This window comes from Parus major, chromosome Z (assembly GCF_001522545.3).
Source record: "Parus major isolate Abel chromosome Z, Parus_major1.1, whole genome shotgun sequence".
NCBI lineage: Eukaryota > Metazoa > Chordata > Aves > Passeriformes > Paridae > Parus > Parus major.
The window spans coordinates 7,310,516-7,326,124 of NC_031799.1; the positions used below are offsets into that span (position 1 = coordinate 7,310,516).

At 43.3% G+C, this 15,609-nt stretch overlaps 1 protein-coding gene across 9 annotated transcripts in view; it reads left to right on the forward strand.

Moving 5' to 3' along the window:
• The window catches only part of UBAP1 (ubiquitin associated protein 1), a 32,372-nt gene extending 20,415 nt beyond the window's left edge, over positions 1-11,957 (forward strand). For 5 of the 9 annotated variants that reach the window (XM_015653245.2, XM_015653247.2, XM_015653248.3 and 2 more), the window contains 6 exons: positions 9-133; positions 2,013-2,936; positions 6,319-6,357; positions 6,802-6,999; positions 8,346-8,447; positions 9,861-11,957. In XM_015653245.2, the coding sequence (XP_015508731.1) occupies positions 9-133; positions 2,013-2,936; positions 6,319-6,357; positions 6,802-6,999; positions 8,346-8,447; positions 9,861-10,001 (1,529 nt within the window). In that variant the 3' untranslated portion in view covers positions 10,002-11,957. Of the gene's footprint in view, positions 1-8; positions 134-2,012; positions 2,937-6,318; positions 6,358-6,801; positions 7,000-8,345; positions 8,541-9,844 lie in introns of all 9 variants that reach the window. The other 4 variants (XR_004495605.1, XM_033511422.1, XM_033511421.1 and 1 more) reach the window with 4 other exon arrangements.
• Positions 11,958-15,609: the final 3,652 nt, after the last annotated feature.

Consider the following 15,609-nt stretch of genomic DNA (forward strand, 5'->3'; position numbering starts at 1 on the left):
GATTTCAGGGCCTTTCAGTTACCTTGATGATGTCCCATTTAAGATAGGAGACAAGTTCAAAACCCCAGCAAAGGTCGGATTACCCATTGGTTTCTGTCTGTCTGATTCTTCTCAGCTTGTCAGAGAAGCCCAGGTAAGTGATATTTTGTCTTCCTGCTCCTTCTCCCCTTACCCCTGGCCCCAGCCTGTGGTTCTGTTCCAAATTGTCACAGTTTGCACACAGACAGTCGTATATTTCTAGAAGATCTGTTGGGCTGTATAGAAAATTAAAATATGATGGTTCATGCAAAAAGCTTCTAATTTTTATTGCTTTAAAAAGCCATGAAGCTTTTATTTTTAAGTATTTGTTTTAGTCAATCTGCTTTCAAAGAAGCACAGTGTTACTGTGTAGTAATTATTTCTAAATGTTATCTTTACAAATTTTGAATATAATTTTTAAGAGGAAAAATTCTAAGAACTGACACCCATATCAGGGCAATGGCATAATTTTCAGTTCTTATTTCTGTGTAGTTCTTGTGTGTTCTTCTCTGTAGTTCTGAGTGAGAATTCTTTCCAAGCTGTGGGGCAAACAGGTTACAGCTTGGTACACGGATGGCTTCCCTGTCTTCAGGAGCATGTTTCTGGTAAAATAAACAGTTAGTAGCATAAAATCAATTGCTTTAGCATAACTAGCATAATGTTGGAAATCTAATCTCAAAATGCAGGTTGTGATACAGGAAGTCTAATTTGATTATGTTTTCTCATTTGTATCCATGATTTTTCCTGACCAGCCTCCCAGTTGATGATTGTTTTTATTTTGTGACAGATTGCTGTGGGTGGTTCTGCTTTTTTTCTTGTTTTTGTTTTCTCCCTACCCTGTTATCCTTCTTCATGGCTTTTCCCTCATAACCATTAAAGAATTACCTGATTTTTCTAGTACCCATATTTCCACTCATTTAAGCTGATGTAGGAGAGCCAAAGGAGATGCTGATATCCTGTTGTTGGCTTGATTGTGGTGTGTCTCCATTTTGCTGCCAAGCTGGGGCTCAGCCAGCATAGTGTGCCTGTTCACACTGCAACACCCTGCACAGTGTGGACTGTGCATCTCACAGTGGAATTTGGTTCTTTTTACTGCTGTAGTGAGTGCTGTTAAAAAAAAAGTAGTGCAGGAAATATAGCTTCCCACCAATTTTTTAGTATAAAAAAATATGTGGGTATTTAAAGATAAGAGTTAGGCTACTCAGAATTTTTCCCTTTACAACTAAGCCTCTGTGATCAGTACACTGGTAATGAGTAGATGCCTCCCTGTGCTGATCTGGCCTTAAAGGACCTGATGTTAAATGGGAGAAGCTTTTGAGATCCTGTTGCATCAGTAGCTAGAGCAAAATCTGCTGCTGCCTGTATGTGTTGTCATTGGTGTAGCCACTGTATCCCCTTTGGCTGGTGAGGCACTGCACTGGAGTGGGAATGAAAATACTGCTTAAACCAAATGTGTGCAACACTCTAATTCAAGTCCCTTAGGAATCTTTTAGGAGAAACTGAGTAATACTGTACTGGCCTTTGGATGCAAAAGTAGTCTGCTGAATGACTTGTAGAAGTTGTGGACTGGGGATAGTTCGGTGGTGCCAGATCAGGGTGTGATTGTTCATCTAATAACTCATTAGTCTTCCTCTTGCTACCTCCCTTGTCCTGGGGAAAGAAGGTGGGAGGGCTGTGAAACTGATCTTTGATGAGTAGTTCTAAAGCAAAGCTAAACGTAGGAAAGAGACAAAATACAATAGTCTAATCCAGGTTGCAGCTAGATTTTGTGGTTGTTGGCAAAATTAAGTAGTTCTGGTGTCTGCCAACTTTGTCAATCTGCATTTTATGAAAAAATGTTGCTGTTCTTGGTAATTCATGTAACTCTTATTCTCTTTTATGTTAATTTATGTTGCTGTTAAAATAGCAGTTATAAGCTTTATAACTTTTTTTTTTTTTTTTTTTTTTTTTTTTTTAACTTCCCCTTCTCTTCTTTCCTCTCCACCCCCATCAAGTATGACTTCTCACTGGAAAAGAAAACAATTGAGTGGGCTGAAGAGATAAAAAAAATTCAGGCTGCCCAGAGAGAAGCTGAACGCAAGGCAGAAGAAGCCCTAGCAAACTCAAAAGCAGCTCCAGAGGACAACACCAAGATGGGGTTCTCAGAGGGACCTTGCCCTGAAGCCATGCCTCCTCCTATTAACCCCATCCTTGCTAGCCTGCAGCACAATAATATTCTGACTCCTACCCCAGCCAACACCAGCTCTGTGAAGCAGAAGGTCCTCAGTCCACCTCGTCCAAAGGCAGATTTCAACCCAGCTGATTTTGAATGTGAAGAAGACCCGTTTGACAAACTGGAATTAAAAACTATTGATGATAAGGAGGAATTAAAAAATATCCTTGAAATTCATGTTGGTACTACTGGGCCAATTGTTGCCCAGCTGTTAGATAATACTTTGCCTAAAGGAGGGTCTGAGTCTGTGTTGCAAGATGAGGAAGTTCTGGCATCCATAGAAAAGGCCACATTGGACTTCAAACCCCTTCACAAACCCAATGGCTTTATCACTTTACCACAGCTGGGAAACTGTGAAAAGATGTCCTTGTCTTCCAAAGTGTCCCTTTCCCCCATCACTTCAGTGAGCAATATCAAATCCCTGTCATTCCCTAAGCTTGACTCCGATGAGGGTGATCAGAAATCAACAAAGCTCACGAGCACTTTCCACAGCACTACCTGCCTCCGCAACGGCACTTTGCTTAGCTCTTTGCAGACCTGTGCTCAGAGCAAAGTCAGTGAACTGAATGGACACCATATGCTTGGTATTTCCGCTCTAAATGAGGACAATGGCAGGGAGACGTTATCCTCTTCATCCAGGCTGTCTCCCCGGGTTGTTTCCACTGTTTGTACAGAAGAAGAATCATCTCAAAGTGCATCGACTACGGTAAACATAGAGTGGAGTGGAACTGGGGTTGCTGGTGAGAGGTGGAGGTGCAGAGGCAACTCTTGCCTCTAAATTGCCCTGTTGCTTTGGTTATAATTTCATTTACTAGGAGTGAATTGCAGATTCTCTTAGTGTGGCAAATTGATCAATCCAACAGGTCTCTGTGGTGGTAGTTACGATCCTCAGATTATTACCCTGAATTTTCCCCCAGATTTGACATTTTTAGACCAATTCCAGTGATTCTTCTTTCAGCTTTTCAGCTCTCATTTGTTGTTGATATCTGCACACCTTTAAGCTAAGTATATAAGGTGTCTTCTACACACAGTCCTGCATTTTGTCCTACCCAGATGAGCTGTATCAGATTCTGAAGTGCTGTTAGGCTTTGAATCAAATATCTTCTGATTTTCTTCCTTGGTTTGCTTGTTTATTTGCTGGAAATAAGGAGAAATGCAGGCTTCTCAAGGAATATAAGTAATGATAAGTTAAAACACACAGATGTGCTGTGTCATTCAGGGAAGAAAAAAGTGTTTGCAATTAACCTGCAGTGAAGTAAGCCTATTTTTTTTTTTTAGTTTCAATTTTCTTCCTGGGATCCTTTAAAAACCTAATCATTAACAGGAAGAAAAAAATTTATAGTGATGTGAAATCTTGTTATTCACTCCTTCTTGTAAAGGAGGATGGAGTCCTTGCTTGGTGGAGACCAAAACCAGCCTTGAAGATCATCTTGTATTTTTAGTATTACAGTTGGTCACCATACAGCTCTGAGATGGGAGATTCACTCTTCATTTCCTCAATCTTGTTGCAAGTTCTAAAAGTATTTTGACAGCAGTAACTTCACATCAGGTGTTGTTTTTGTCTCTTTGTGAATAAAACCAGACATTACAGTAAGCTTGTGGGGTTTTTTTACGAAGACCTGCAGATCTGGACACCATTACTCATGAAGCCTAGTGAAAGCTGTGTAAAATCCTTTAGCTTGTTCTAAAATAATCTGGGTTTTTTCTCTGTCCAATATAATCAATTTTTCAGTGATTCTGTGTTTTTAGTGGCATACTGTAGGTTTTTGTGTGACACCATGGGCTCTGAAACAAGTGATACTGCATCTCCCCTTTTGTTTCCTCAGCTTTTTTCAGGGTTAGGTAAATGCACTCATAATTGTGAAGTACAATATTCTAGGAAATAGTGTGTCTGACAGAGCACAGCAGAACAGCTGTTTGTTGATTACTGGAACAAATTCAATACTGTTAACTTTGGCAAGAGCAGCAGTGTGCTGAGCACCTGCTCACTGCTGCAGGTCACAGGTGTGAGAGGGGCCTGTATGACCTCAGTTACAGAACACATAGCATCTCTGGGGACAAAAGATCACTTACCACTAGTCATAATTTAGGCATTAAGATGCCTAAATTTACACTCAAATTATTAATATCTCTCTGCTGAGTTAATTTTTTTTTGAAGACCAAGAGGGAAAGTATATTCTTGACAGTGCTGTAGGGGAGGATACAAAGTGGAAAAAAAGTAGGCTTACTAGGAGAAGCAATAAAATTAATTAATTAATTTGAAACTATTTATGGTTTGGAAGGAGTGAACCAAGAAATAATTATGCTGATGGAACTTAGTTCTTTGTGCTTAAATTCCAAGACTTCAGATTATACTTGTTTTATGTTTCCGCAGTATAGTTCCACTGGAAAATGATGGCTGATATGCAAGAAATTTAAGTAAATGCAACAAAAGAATTTAAGTAAATGTAACAAAAATCCTCAGAGTAGAAAAAAATCAGTCATCTCTATGGCTGGGAGAAAAAGACCTGTATCCCAATGTATTCCATAGTTATTTTTTTTCTCACAAGATTAGAATTTTTTACTTCGAATTTGCAGTTATGGTAGTTTTTGCTTTACCACTGAATTAGATCTAGGAATCTTTGGATAGAAATAAGTCTGTGATTTCTCTGAGGCTTCATAAGTTCTGTGGTAGTCCCCGCTCCTTACTTTTATTTTTTCTTGAATCTCAGTGCATTGATTTTCACAGCTTTAGCAGACGTAGAAATGATTAATGAAGACAACAGGCTAAAATTAAGTAGACTGAGTAAGAGGAGTTGGCTTTCCTAGACTGCTGAATCTCTGGTGTCAGAAACAGTTTTGATTTTTTTGGCTGCAGTGTCAATAACAAAGCATCATTTAATGACAAATCATCATCCTTCAGTTTCATAACCCACTAGCTGATTTCAGGGCTATTTTCCCTATTTAAATGTATCTTCTATTCCAGTGCTTTTTGCCCTTGAAAAAGTGTCTAGAGAGAGGATGTGTGTGAAGAACACGCCATGAGAAGAGGTTCTTGGGTACCCTAGTGCATCATAATGAATATGATGTCTCAGGGTTGGTCTTCTAGAAGAGAAATTCTTACCCTAGATGTTTAGGAATGCAGAACAAAACCTCCTTGGTGGTGGCTTTGGATCTTTTTGCAAATAAATGGAATTTATTGAAATCCTAATAGATCTTTTCAGAATCGGTTTTCTATAGTGGATTTTCTGTTGTTCAGTTTAGGCATTAAGAAGGCCTTTCTGAAGGATGTGGAGTTGTGCTTGAAGCTTTCAAGCAATCTGTGCTGGCACGATAAGTATTATGAAGTGCTAAAAACTGCGGTTCTTGGTCCACGGTGATTTCTTGCAGTCTGTTGTAACTCTTTAAAATGCAAGAGTTCTAAATGTATTGAACTAAAACATGCAGCTTTGGTGGGGCCAAGGCCTGACTTTGCACTGCTGACTTGGGCAAGGGTGTACAAAGTGGTGGGGTAGTTCTGCACAAGCAGAACAGGTGCACAGCAGGGAACATAACTTTGCCTTGCTGGTGTGCTGGGAGTGGGACAAGTGCTGGGTAGAAAACTCACATGCTCTTTTGAGCCACTGTGGCACGTTGTTCCTATGTAGTGCATGGAGTTCAGTGCTTTGGCAATAGAAAAGAGGTGTATTTTTGTCTTTCCCCTTCACACAGTCAAAAAGTCCAGAGAAGTCTTTAGGCAAGGACTTCAAAATGAACACTGTTAGGCAGTGTAGTCTTGGTCAGGACCTGAACTGGGGCTGTGTGAACATGCAGATGTTACAGTGACAGAACAAACAATCTTATAATTATTGTGGGGGTACACACATCCCTTTTGGAGTATAATTCATTTGTAGAGTGCTGAGAAGAGGAATGATCTTTGTGATGATGGTGATTCTATAGCTGCAGGCAATGGGTAAGGTCAGCATCTCATACGTGGAAGCCTGATCAGACCCTAAAGTCTCCCATCCTGTGGTAGAATCTTTTATAAAACCATCCTCACCCAGCTGTGGCAAAATCTGCTGATTGGTGCATGATGTTTATACTTGTTTTTTTTTTTGTGTGTTGTCCAGCAGGTACACCCAGACTACCAGGAAACAGAAATCCCTGTGGTAAGTTTCCAAATACACCTGTGTGCTTGCTTGCATTGGATCATGTTTGTGGTAATCTTGACAAGTGGTGTTCCTTTGAGTACATAAAACCATAGGTGATGAGTAAACCTGAGATGAAGGAAGCAATCTGTACTTCCTTTGAGATGCAAGGTTTGGCTGTATCCCAGCCTTCATGGTTGCAGGGCTTGGGTGTTCAAAGGCTTTGGTCACACCAGTAGAAGAGCGTTCATTGTGAAGAATCTGGGTTCTTGATTATTGCTTTTAGGGTTAAGAGTGTGCTGGGAATCAGGCTACTTGGTTTCATCCTCACAGTATATAACTTCCCAAGGGCACTCTAAAAAACGTTTTGGATGAATTACATGGGGTATCATGGTTCTGGCTCTAGGCAGAAACAGGATGACAGGATGCAAGAGATGACCATCACTTCTGGGTTTTCCCCCTTAGGTAACACACCAAAACTTTGCAGTGTCTAAAGTGCCCAATAATAGTAGCTGCACGAAGTGGCCAGGTGGTCTTGCAGCTGAGCTGCAGCAGGGCCTCTCCCCCAGTGAGAGGCACTGTGTGGAGACCGTGGTCAACATGGGCTACTCACCTGAGAATGTCCTGAAAGCCATGAAGAAGAAGGGACAGAACATAGACCAGGTAAGAGCTCGTGCAGTGCAAAGAAATGTTTTATTGGATGCTGGTTCTGCTGGGAAGCTGTTTTGGGTTTGCAAAATGGGTGGGGGAAATACTGTAACTCTTAATATGTTAGAGTTAGGGGAAGTTAGGGGGTTACAACCTAAAGCTTGTGCTTATTTCTGGTGAGGGGCTGCAAGAGTCAGCCATACCTGTGGGTGCTGTGTTGGAGCCATGCTGAGTTTGGGATGGGCCCTTTGCTCCATGTGAAACTGGGGGGAGAGATTCTAGGTCTCTCCTGAAGCCACAAACACATCCAAAGGAAGCTTACCATGGCTTTGTGCCATGTTTAGAGCCACATGACAGAAATCCAGCTGACCTCCCTTTTTCTGAGCATGAGGGTTTACAATGCTGACACACCCCCCCTTGTAGAGAGATTGGCCCCTGCAGGCCTAAGACAGCTCTGAAAGGCTCCTGCAAGGCTGCACTGACCGACCTGTGTGTGCCCTGGTGCTGCTGCTTCTTGCTTGAGCACTGCCTCTTACACCTGCTCAAACAGGTCACTGGGCACAAAGCACTGCTGGGCAGAGCATGGCTCTTGCATCTGCTTCGAACAAACACTTCAAAGTGGGAGAACCTGGCCCAAGCTCCCGTGCCAGACCTCAGCAGGCTGTGTGCTGCACAGAGCATGTCCCAGGGACTGATCCTCCTGTGGGACTGATCTGCTGGCCCTCTCCCTACCTACAGAGAGTGACTTAGCTGTGCACTGGAGTGAACTGTGGTGTCAAATAGAAAAAAAGGTCCCTTAGGAGGGTGGTTTTAAATGCTGCTCTGTTCTTTCATATACCTAACATTGGCTACCTGACCCTTCCCCTTAAAGCTGAGGATGGGTAAGAAATTTGGCAGCAGTTTCTGAGTGTGTGAGTTGGGGTTTTGCAGCTCACTTGCCAGTATGCTGAGCTGATCATCAAAGGCTGACTGCTCTCAGATTGCATCAGCTCTTGTGGCTGTCTGAGAGGAAGCTAAAAGCAGACATGTCCTGACTGCTGGACCTACAGTTTCGTTTTTAAAACTTGTAGTATAAAAAGCACAATGAAACTTCTGCTCTGCAGTCAGAGGGCTAAAGATACACTTCCGAGGCTGCTTTGACTAGAATGCAGGAGAGCACAGCAGGACAGAAGGGTTTGTCTGCTTTCTCTGCACAAGCTCTTGTGTAAGGAGTGTCTCAACTCTGCTAGGAAGGACTTCTGTCCCTGGTGAAGCCCTGAGTAGAATCATGCTCAGCCCCTCTGCATGTACCAGGGTGACATTCAGCTCCCTGCTGCAAGTGCCTCTCTGCAAACCCAGTTTGTTTTCTTCATTCCCCACAGGTTTTGGATTACCTGTTTGCACATGGACAGCTTTGTGAGAAGGGCTTTGATCCACTTCTTGTTGAAGCAGCTTTGGAAATGCACCAGTGTTCAGAGGAGAAGGTGAGGGTGCAGTGTGTGCAGGAATAGAAAAATGTGCCACAACAGGGAATTCCAGCAGCAGTTCCTCTGGCTGATGTAATTCTGACTTTCATGGTAATGGTGCCTTGTTTCCAAAACTGACTGCCAAAGGACGTCTTTGTGTTGATAAAGCTAAAAATTGTTAAGGCGTTAGAATTCGTGTCATTTTGTTAGTCTCATTTGCATCTATTTTTATGGGAACAGGATTTTTTTAAGACCCTGCTTATTGTAGTCATGTTGTTCTGAATGCCTGGAATTCTCTTGTGGGGTAGGTGTTTGGTACAGATACAGTTAACTTCAGCAGCAGCAAAAATTGTCTTTCAAACCTTGCCAGCCTGCCCTGGCCATGAATTTTCTCCTTTGTACAAGTGCATCTGCCTGGCTGCCCAGCAAACTGAGTTAGGGCTTGCTCTGGAAGAAGCTAGAAAATGCATGTTTTTGGGGTCTAGTTCATTGTCTGGCTGCTTTACCAGCACCAAAGGAAAAGCAGGAGTGGGTAGTAAGGGCAGATGACAGGATTTTCTTAAAGTCTGCCAGCCAATTGTGTGACAGGTTATTACATGAAATCTTCAGAGGTGCAACCCAACCCCCTCAAACATAGATATGCTTTCCTGCTTTTCTTGGACAAGTGATAATCTTGTAAACAGCAGTAGCAGTGCGAGGATGGAAAGTAACTGAGTTTGAGAAACCCATTTGCTATTGGCTCAACCCCAGAATTGGAAATGGCTAATCTCCTGATTGCCCATTTCAACCTCCTTGCTTGTTTGGGATTTTTCTTTCCCCTGGAGTGGAGCAGATGCACTATAAATGGCAGAGAGTTCAAAAAAGTGATTAGCTGACTCACTTCTTGCCATTTTATTTTTCAAAGCTCAGGGAGGATTCAATTTATGTTGGAAATACCGTATGTACACAGTGCATAATCCCCCAAGTTTGCCCTAGATCTGAGAAGCCACTTGATAGCAAAGGCCACTGCACTGTTCCCAAAGTCCAAGTAACTTTAAAAAAAATCAGATGCAGCAGGAGCTGCTGGATGGGGCAGCTGGGTGCCATTAATCAGAATTTTTGGAATCCCATGTTGAGCCAGACTGATGAATATCCTTCTGTGAGAGACACCCCTGCAGACAGAGCTTTGGTGCCCTGATTGAATAGGGTTTAAAACTGAAGGATGGCAAATAGAGGGAACTGAAGGTTTCTGTGGGCTGCTGTGCCTAGAGCTCTGGTAGCTCTAGTGTGAGCAAACTTTGTCCCAACAAAGCTGGAATAGGTTGTGGTTGGGGAGGAGGAATCCACAATTATGGCATGCCCAGCTGCTGAAGACAGGCTCTGTGCTAAACCTCCACCAAGCACTGATCCATCTACTTTACTCTTGCAAATAACAGACTGTCTGTCTTTCAGATCACAGAACTTCTCCAATTAATGAGTCAATTTAAAGAAATGGGCTTTGAACTAAAAGACATTAAGGAGGTCTTATTATTACACAACAACGACCGACACAATGCTTTGGAAGATCTAATGGCCCGTGCAGGAGCCAGCTGAAGACACATTCCTGGATTCTTTGTGTGCAACGGAGCAGGACCAGCCCTGCCACCTTCGCATCCAGTGTGACTTGCTCTCAGTGGGAAGGAGTCCAGCTTTTCGCATACAAGGGAGAGTGACTGAGCAAGTCTGCCTGCGTGCATCACTCCAGCATTTCTCTTTTCACTGAGGGCCAACTTTCATTCTTAAATTAAATTTTGAAGTGTCCTTTCCTGAGTTTCCTTTTTCCAGCTTGGCCACGGAAAGTTGAGACTGCCCAGCCTTGACTGGAATTGTACATAGGTAGAGATGGAGTGGTTGCCCCCCTCATTGTTGCACTGGAGTTGGACAGAAGAATATTAAGTTGGGTCTGAAACTAGGATGCTTTGGTTCTTTGAAGCTGCTTTCATGGTGTCTTGTCTGCTTGTACTGAATTACTTGACTGTGTCACAGTCCAGATTACCTGGTTAAATTTGACCTTTAGTGCAATGGAGTTTTATTTTTTGGTTGAAAGTTAGTCTGTAACTTAGTAGAACACTGGTTCAGAAACTGTCACTATGCATAAAGACAGAACCTTGTTTTGTCCTCTTGGATTTTGTTTTTTACCCATTCATCCAACACTTCTGCCAGACACAAGTGTGCAATGCTGAGTGGTAAATTCCCTTGAAGCAGGTAAGCTGTGAACTCGACCTAGACCTGCAACTTGTGTTGTTTCTTGAACCTGAAGGCGGAGAGCTGGGGCTCAATATTTTTAATCCCCTGGGCTTGTAGGATATTTAAGACAATGCCCTGCTAGAAATTGTTATCTTTTTGATCTAAATAATACACAGTGTGATGCAGGAGGTTTCTTTCAAGCACTTTCTTTAAAACAAATATACTCACTGCATTAGTTCCATTTTCACATTGCTATAGAACTACATGATAACATCTAGTACTACAAATCAGGTTTGGGGTTGTTTTTGATAGTTCAAAGTATTATGTTGTACATTGATCAAGTTCTAAATACATGAAATATCAGCAATCTAGAGGAATCTCTAATTTGCTAAATATTTTGATTCTGCAGAAGAGCAACTAATAAAACCCTGAAATACAACTGTCATGTTTCCCATCTCTCATCTCTCATACTCTTTGGCTTCAGCAGTCAAGGAACTTGCTGGATCCTGCCTGCCCAGGTGCTGCCATCTCCTTTGGGCACATGTGAACACTGCAGTGGGGTGCTGTGCTTCTCTGTGGCTTATTTTCTTTTTGTGGCAAAACCCCAGCCTAGGGATCTAAATTCACATTAGAGCCTGGAGCTTGAGCATTGGGCTGCTGGAGGTCAAAACATCTCAGCTCATTGCGTCAGTGTAGGTTTTCAGTACGAACTTTCAGCTCATAAGGGCTCCAAAGGAGATGATGGCATTTCTCTCCATTATGTTAACTTTCTGGGATCAAAACATCTAATTTGGGCCCAGTGTGCGCTCCTGGAATTCTCTGTGGGGTGCCCAACTGTGTGAATTACATACATTTACTTTAAAATTATGCAAGAGAGGGATCTGCTGGCAAGTATTAGGAGGTATGGAGTGGAATGAGGAGGAGCAGAGCAGGCTGCCTTGCACATACCCCAGTGTTGACCATTTTCTAGTGGTAGAGCTGAAATAAAGCTTGTGTAAGGACATTCAACAGCTGGTGGGACAGCAGCTGCTGCTTCTGTTAGTGCAGGTACTGTCCAGCTTTTCTTCCTTCCCAGGTGAAAAATGCAACAGTGAAGTGAGGAAATGGGGTTCCTGATCAATTTGAAAACCTTGAAAACAAAATTCAAATTTTGCTTTACCATCATTGCTGAGAGCATTTGATTGTATTACTTGTTCGGTTTTCTCAGAATTGCTACCCAAGTGTGTCCCTCTCTCTACCAGACAGTTCTGAAAGGGCAAGAAGTCTTTGCCAGCAAAGAAACTATTTAGACAAAACCTCTGAATAAAATAATCTCTGATTGTATTAGTGTGTGTTGTTTTTTCACAGTTCCCTTCCAGGTCTGGCTCTTAGCCCCATAGAATAACTACTCTGCTTTTGGAGCTTTTGTGGAGGTGAGAGCAGGGAGGTGACGATGGGAAGTGGCACCTGTGAAGATGCAATGTCTTGTTTCAGAGAGCCATGCCCACTTGGGTCTTCCCTTGTGATGCTACTCTTTCTTTGGCAGTGACATTTCTGGATTTAAATCCATGGGTGGCGGAAGACTAGTCCTGCAGTGTAGTCCTGCATTGGCATCTCAGAGAAGAAAATACCAAAGAGTGAGAAGATTAAGGGGGTTAGAGAAGAGGAATTGCCAAATAAATGTGTAACAAGAGAACCACTGTGACCAGAGTTCAATGTTCAGGGTGTTGTGCAGCATTTGTTAATCTGGTACTGTTCTGTCCTGGTACAGTTCATTGTTGGGTGTGGGGAGGTCCTGCTGGCTGGAGCAAGGCTGGGCTCTGCCTTGCTGCTGGCTGGTGAGAAGACTGGCTGCACCCAAGGTCACTTGTGACCTTGGAGCATTTCCTTTAGCTCTCAGGTCACACTGATTTATGCCCCTGCTGTACCTTTGTGAGAGGTTCTGTGTGGGGTCTGTGTGCCTGAGTGGGAAGGCTGGTGAGAAGTGTAGAGGCAGAGCCTCAAGTGGTTGTACTTTCAACAAGAGCATCTTTGAGCTGCCTCCTGCTGGTTCTGGACAGCAGTAGCCTGGAAATGGCCCTGGTACTGCAGAGCTATCCTTCACCCCCATGGCAGCCCAGGGCTCCTGATGCTGTAGCTGGGCAGTGGGAGCAGCATTTTTTAGCCGGCCCGTGGCTCCTGCCCCGGATCTGCCGGAGAACAGAGCCCAGTCAACAGCTCCCTGTGGCTGCTGCCCAAGCCAGGAAGGGTCATTCTGGCTGTGGGTCAGGGCTCCTGAAACTCTCCACACCAACAAGCCCTGTGAGAAGGGGAGCTTGTACAGATTCCCAGCCTCACTTAATCTTTTGCAGTCAATCAAATAGGCATTTTGATCATGTTTACCTAAAATGATTTTTAACAGAGTTCTGTAGCAAAATGAATTTTATTTTAAATTCTGTCAACTATTGAAATAAAGTATCAAACCTCTGCTAATAAGCATTAATAGTCATTGTTGCATCTGAATACAAAAGTGAATCCATTTTAGTTCTGTGTTTATTCGATTGTACATGGCCAAGCTCTCTAAATCCCTTAGATTGCTTTTATGACACTTTAACACATATTCGTCAAGTTGAAGCGAAAACCTTTTGTAGCAGTTGTCAGTGAAATATCAAACAGTAGGAAGGGGATGACATTTAAAATGTTCATTTAGCACAATTTCACACAAGAATTAAAGCAGCAGCTAGGTAATAAACCTCACAGGGGAGAGAAAAATGTTACCATTTCTGACAGCAGCTTGATAGTTTCTGTTGCATATGCAGAATCCATTGTTGGTATCTTTGGGGTGTGCAGCACTTCAAGCATGTCCATGTTATTGCCAAGGATGGGCTGATTTTCACAGCCATTTTTGCTTTATTTTTTTATTTTGGTCAAGTCTCACATTCAATAGAGAAAATAAATTTTGGAGAACAGACATAATAAAATTTATTTAAGAAGGTATAGTCATGTAGATTGGCTCAATAACCCTTTTAAAAGAAAGATTGTATCAGACCTTGGAAAATTGTGCGTGTGGTTGTTGTTCTGATTATTTGTTGTTTCTCAGTGTCCCTGGCCATTCCTCAAGGGAGCAAATAGTTCCTGCTCTGGGAATTGATGCTGGGGCTCAGATCTGCCAGACAGACTTGCTTTTTTCACAATAGATCAGATGGGATTCACAGGTGGCTCCAATCTGGCAGCTGACTTAACTCACATCTCTGCTCACAGAAATTTTTGGTCAGTCATCTGTCTTGTCACAACTGCCTGCAGATACTGAGGTTAGGACATGGCATTGTGGGATATGCAAATGATTCCTGTGTGTTGCTTAGGAATGTCCGGCTTCTGTAGACACTCAAAATGCCTTTGAACATACTTTGCTCAGCTGCTTTTTAAAAACCTGAAAGAGCACTCAACCAATACTCATCTCCCAAATGTCAGAGTACGTGGAGGGAAAATTTTCCTCCCTCGCACGGTTTCTGATTGGGCATCACATTTTCCTGTGACCTGTGTACACATCCTACAGTCTGACCTTTTCCTTGGTTCCAAATAGACTTGCCAAACTCCTCAGCTGCTCCCTGAGAGCAGTATTTGCTGCATGCTTGCTGAGAACATGCTGGGCAAACTTAAGTGCCCACATCGAATTTGTGGTATCAGGACTACGCAGCAGCCTCGTATTCCCCTCACCCTACTCACAGGAAAAGTCTCCCTGGCCCCAGGAAGTGGAGGGAATTGCTGGTTTTAAACATGTGCTCCTCCCTGCATGGTTTGAGCAGAGTGCTGATGTCCCGCTACTTTACAGCTCTGGTGGCTGCCAGGCACGACTGCTCCATGCAGAAATACCAAGAGTCTTCCTCCTGGATGCCTCATCTCTCTGGGTAAGTGAGGAAGGCTTCTGACCCAGGTTCAGGTGTGACTTGCTGCTGGCCTGTGACCAGGGCACAGGAACCGTTTCAAGAGCCATAACCTCAGACCCCAGAGAAGCTCTGCTCTCTGCTCCACAGAGAAATACAGTTTCAGTTGCAAGATGGAGACTAACCATTGCTAAAAACAGCCCAATAGTCAGGGCAGTGATGTGGGATTTGCTTCTGTTCCCCAGGCCTACGCTGGGTGACATTCCTTGGAGTGTTTGCACCAAATATGCATCCCTGTGTCACTGCAATTATTGTCCTGCTGCTCAGCCCAACCTGGGCTCCTCAGGGAGGCTGTGCAGGCAGGCAGCAAAACCCACAGCTGGTCAGACAGCAGTGTTCCATTCCCCTTGGCATTTCTGGCTACTGAGCAGGCTTTGAATGAGCTACCACAGGCATTACTGAGGAGACACAGAGATGGATGAATGTGCTGTGACAGCCCTAATTTTGGAGTGGGAGTGCTCACACAGTGCATTGTCAGCAAGCATGTCTCAAGGTCACTTGTGCCTTCAAAGCAAGTGGACTAGCTTTGTGGTTCAGATGTGATGCATGCAGCACCAGGTCTTCTGTAGGGCTCCAGCTGATGGCTCTGTAGCTCTTGATTCAAATACCAGTTTCACCTAACAGTGCTGTTAGCAGCTTCTGGAAGCTCAGTGCCTCCAAGCAGACCCCCTTTTTATGTGAGAAATCTGTTCTGCTCTGGTCAGAACATTAGATGTGGTGTGCAGCAGGTACAGCTGCTGGTGTCTTCCTCTGGGCAGCAGCATGAAACCCATGTGCTTATTAACATGCCAGATGGAATCTTTGGTACGAAGTCCCTGCTAAACCACTTCCTACCCATAACTTAAAGCTATCTCTTTCAGGAGCTCTGGAGGATTCATCCCAAGAACTAACAATAGGCTTCCTTCTTCTGAAACTGAAAGCACCTCACACCCTCCCTTGACTTCCAAATACTTAAGGTCCAGTCACTTTAGTGTAACAACCCTCTCTCTTTCCTGGCTTCTGTTTGCAAGGACTTTTGTGGGTAGCTTTTGAGCATTTCATTCAGACCTGTATCTGGCTTCAAAGTCATTTCC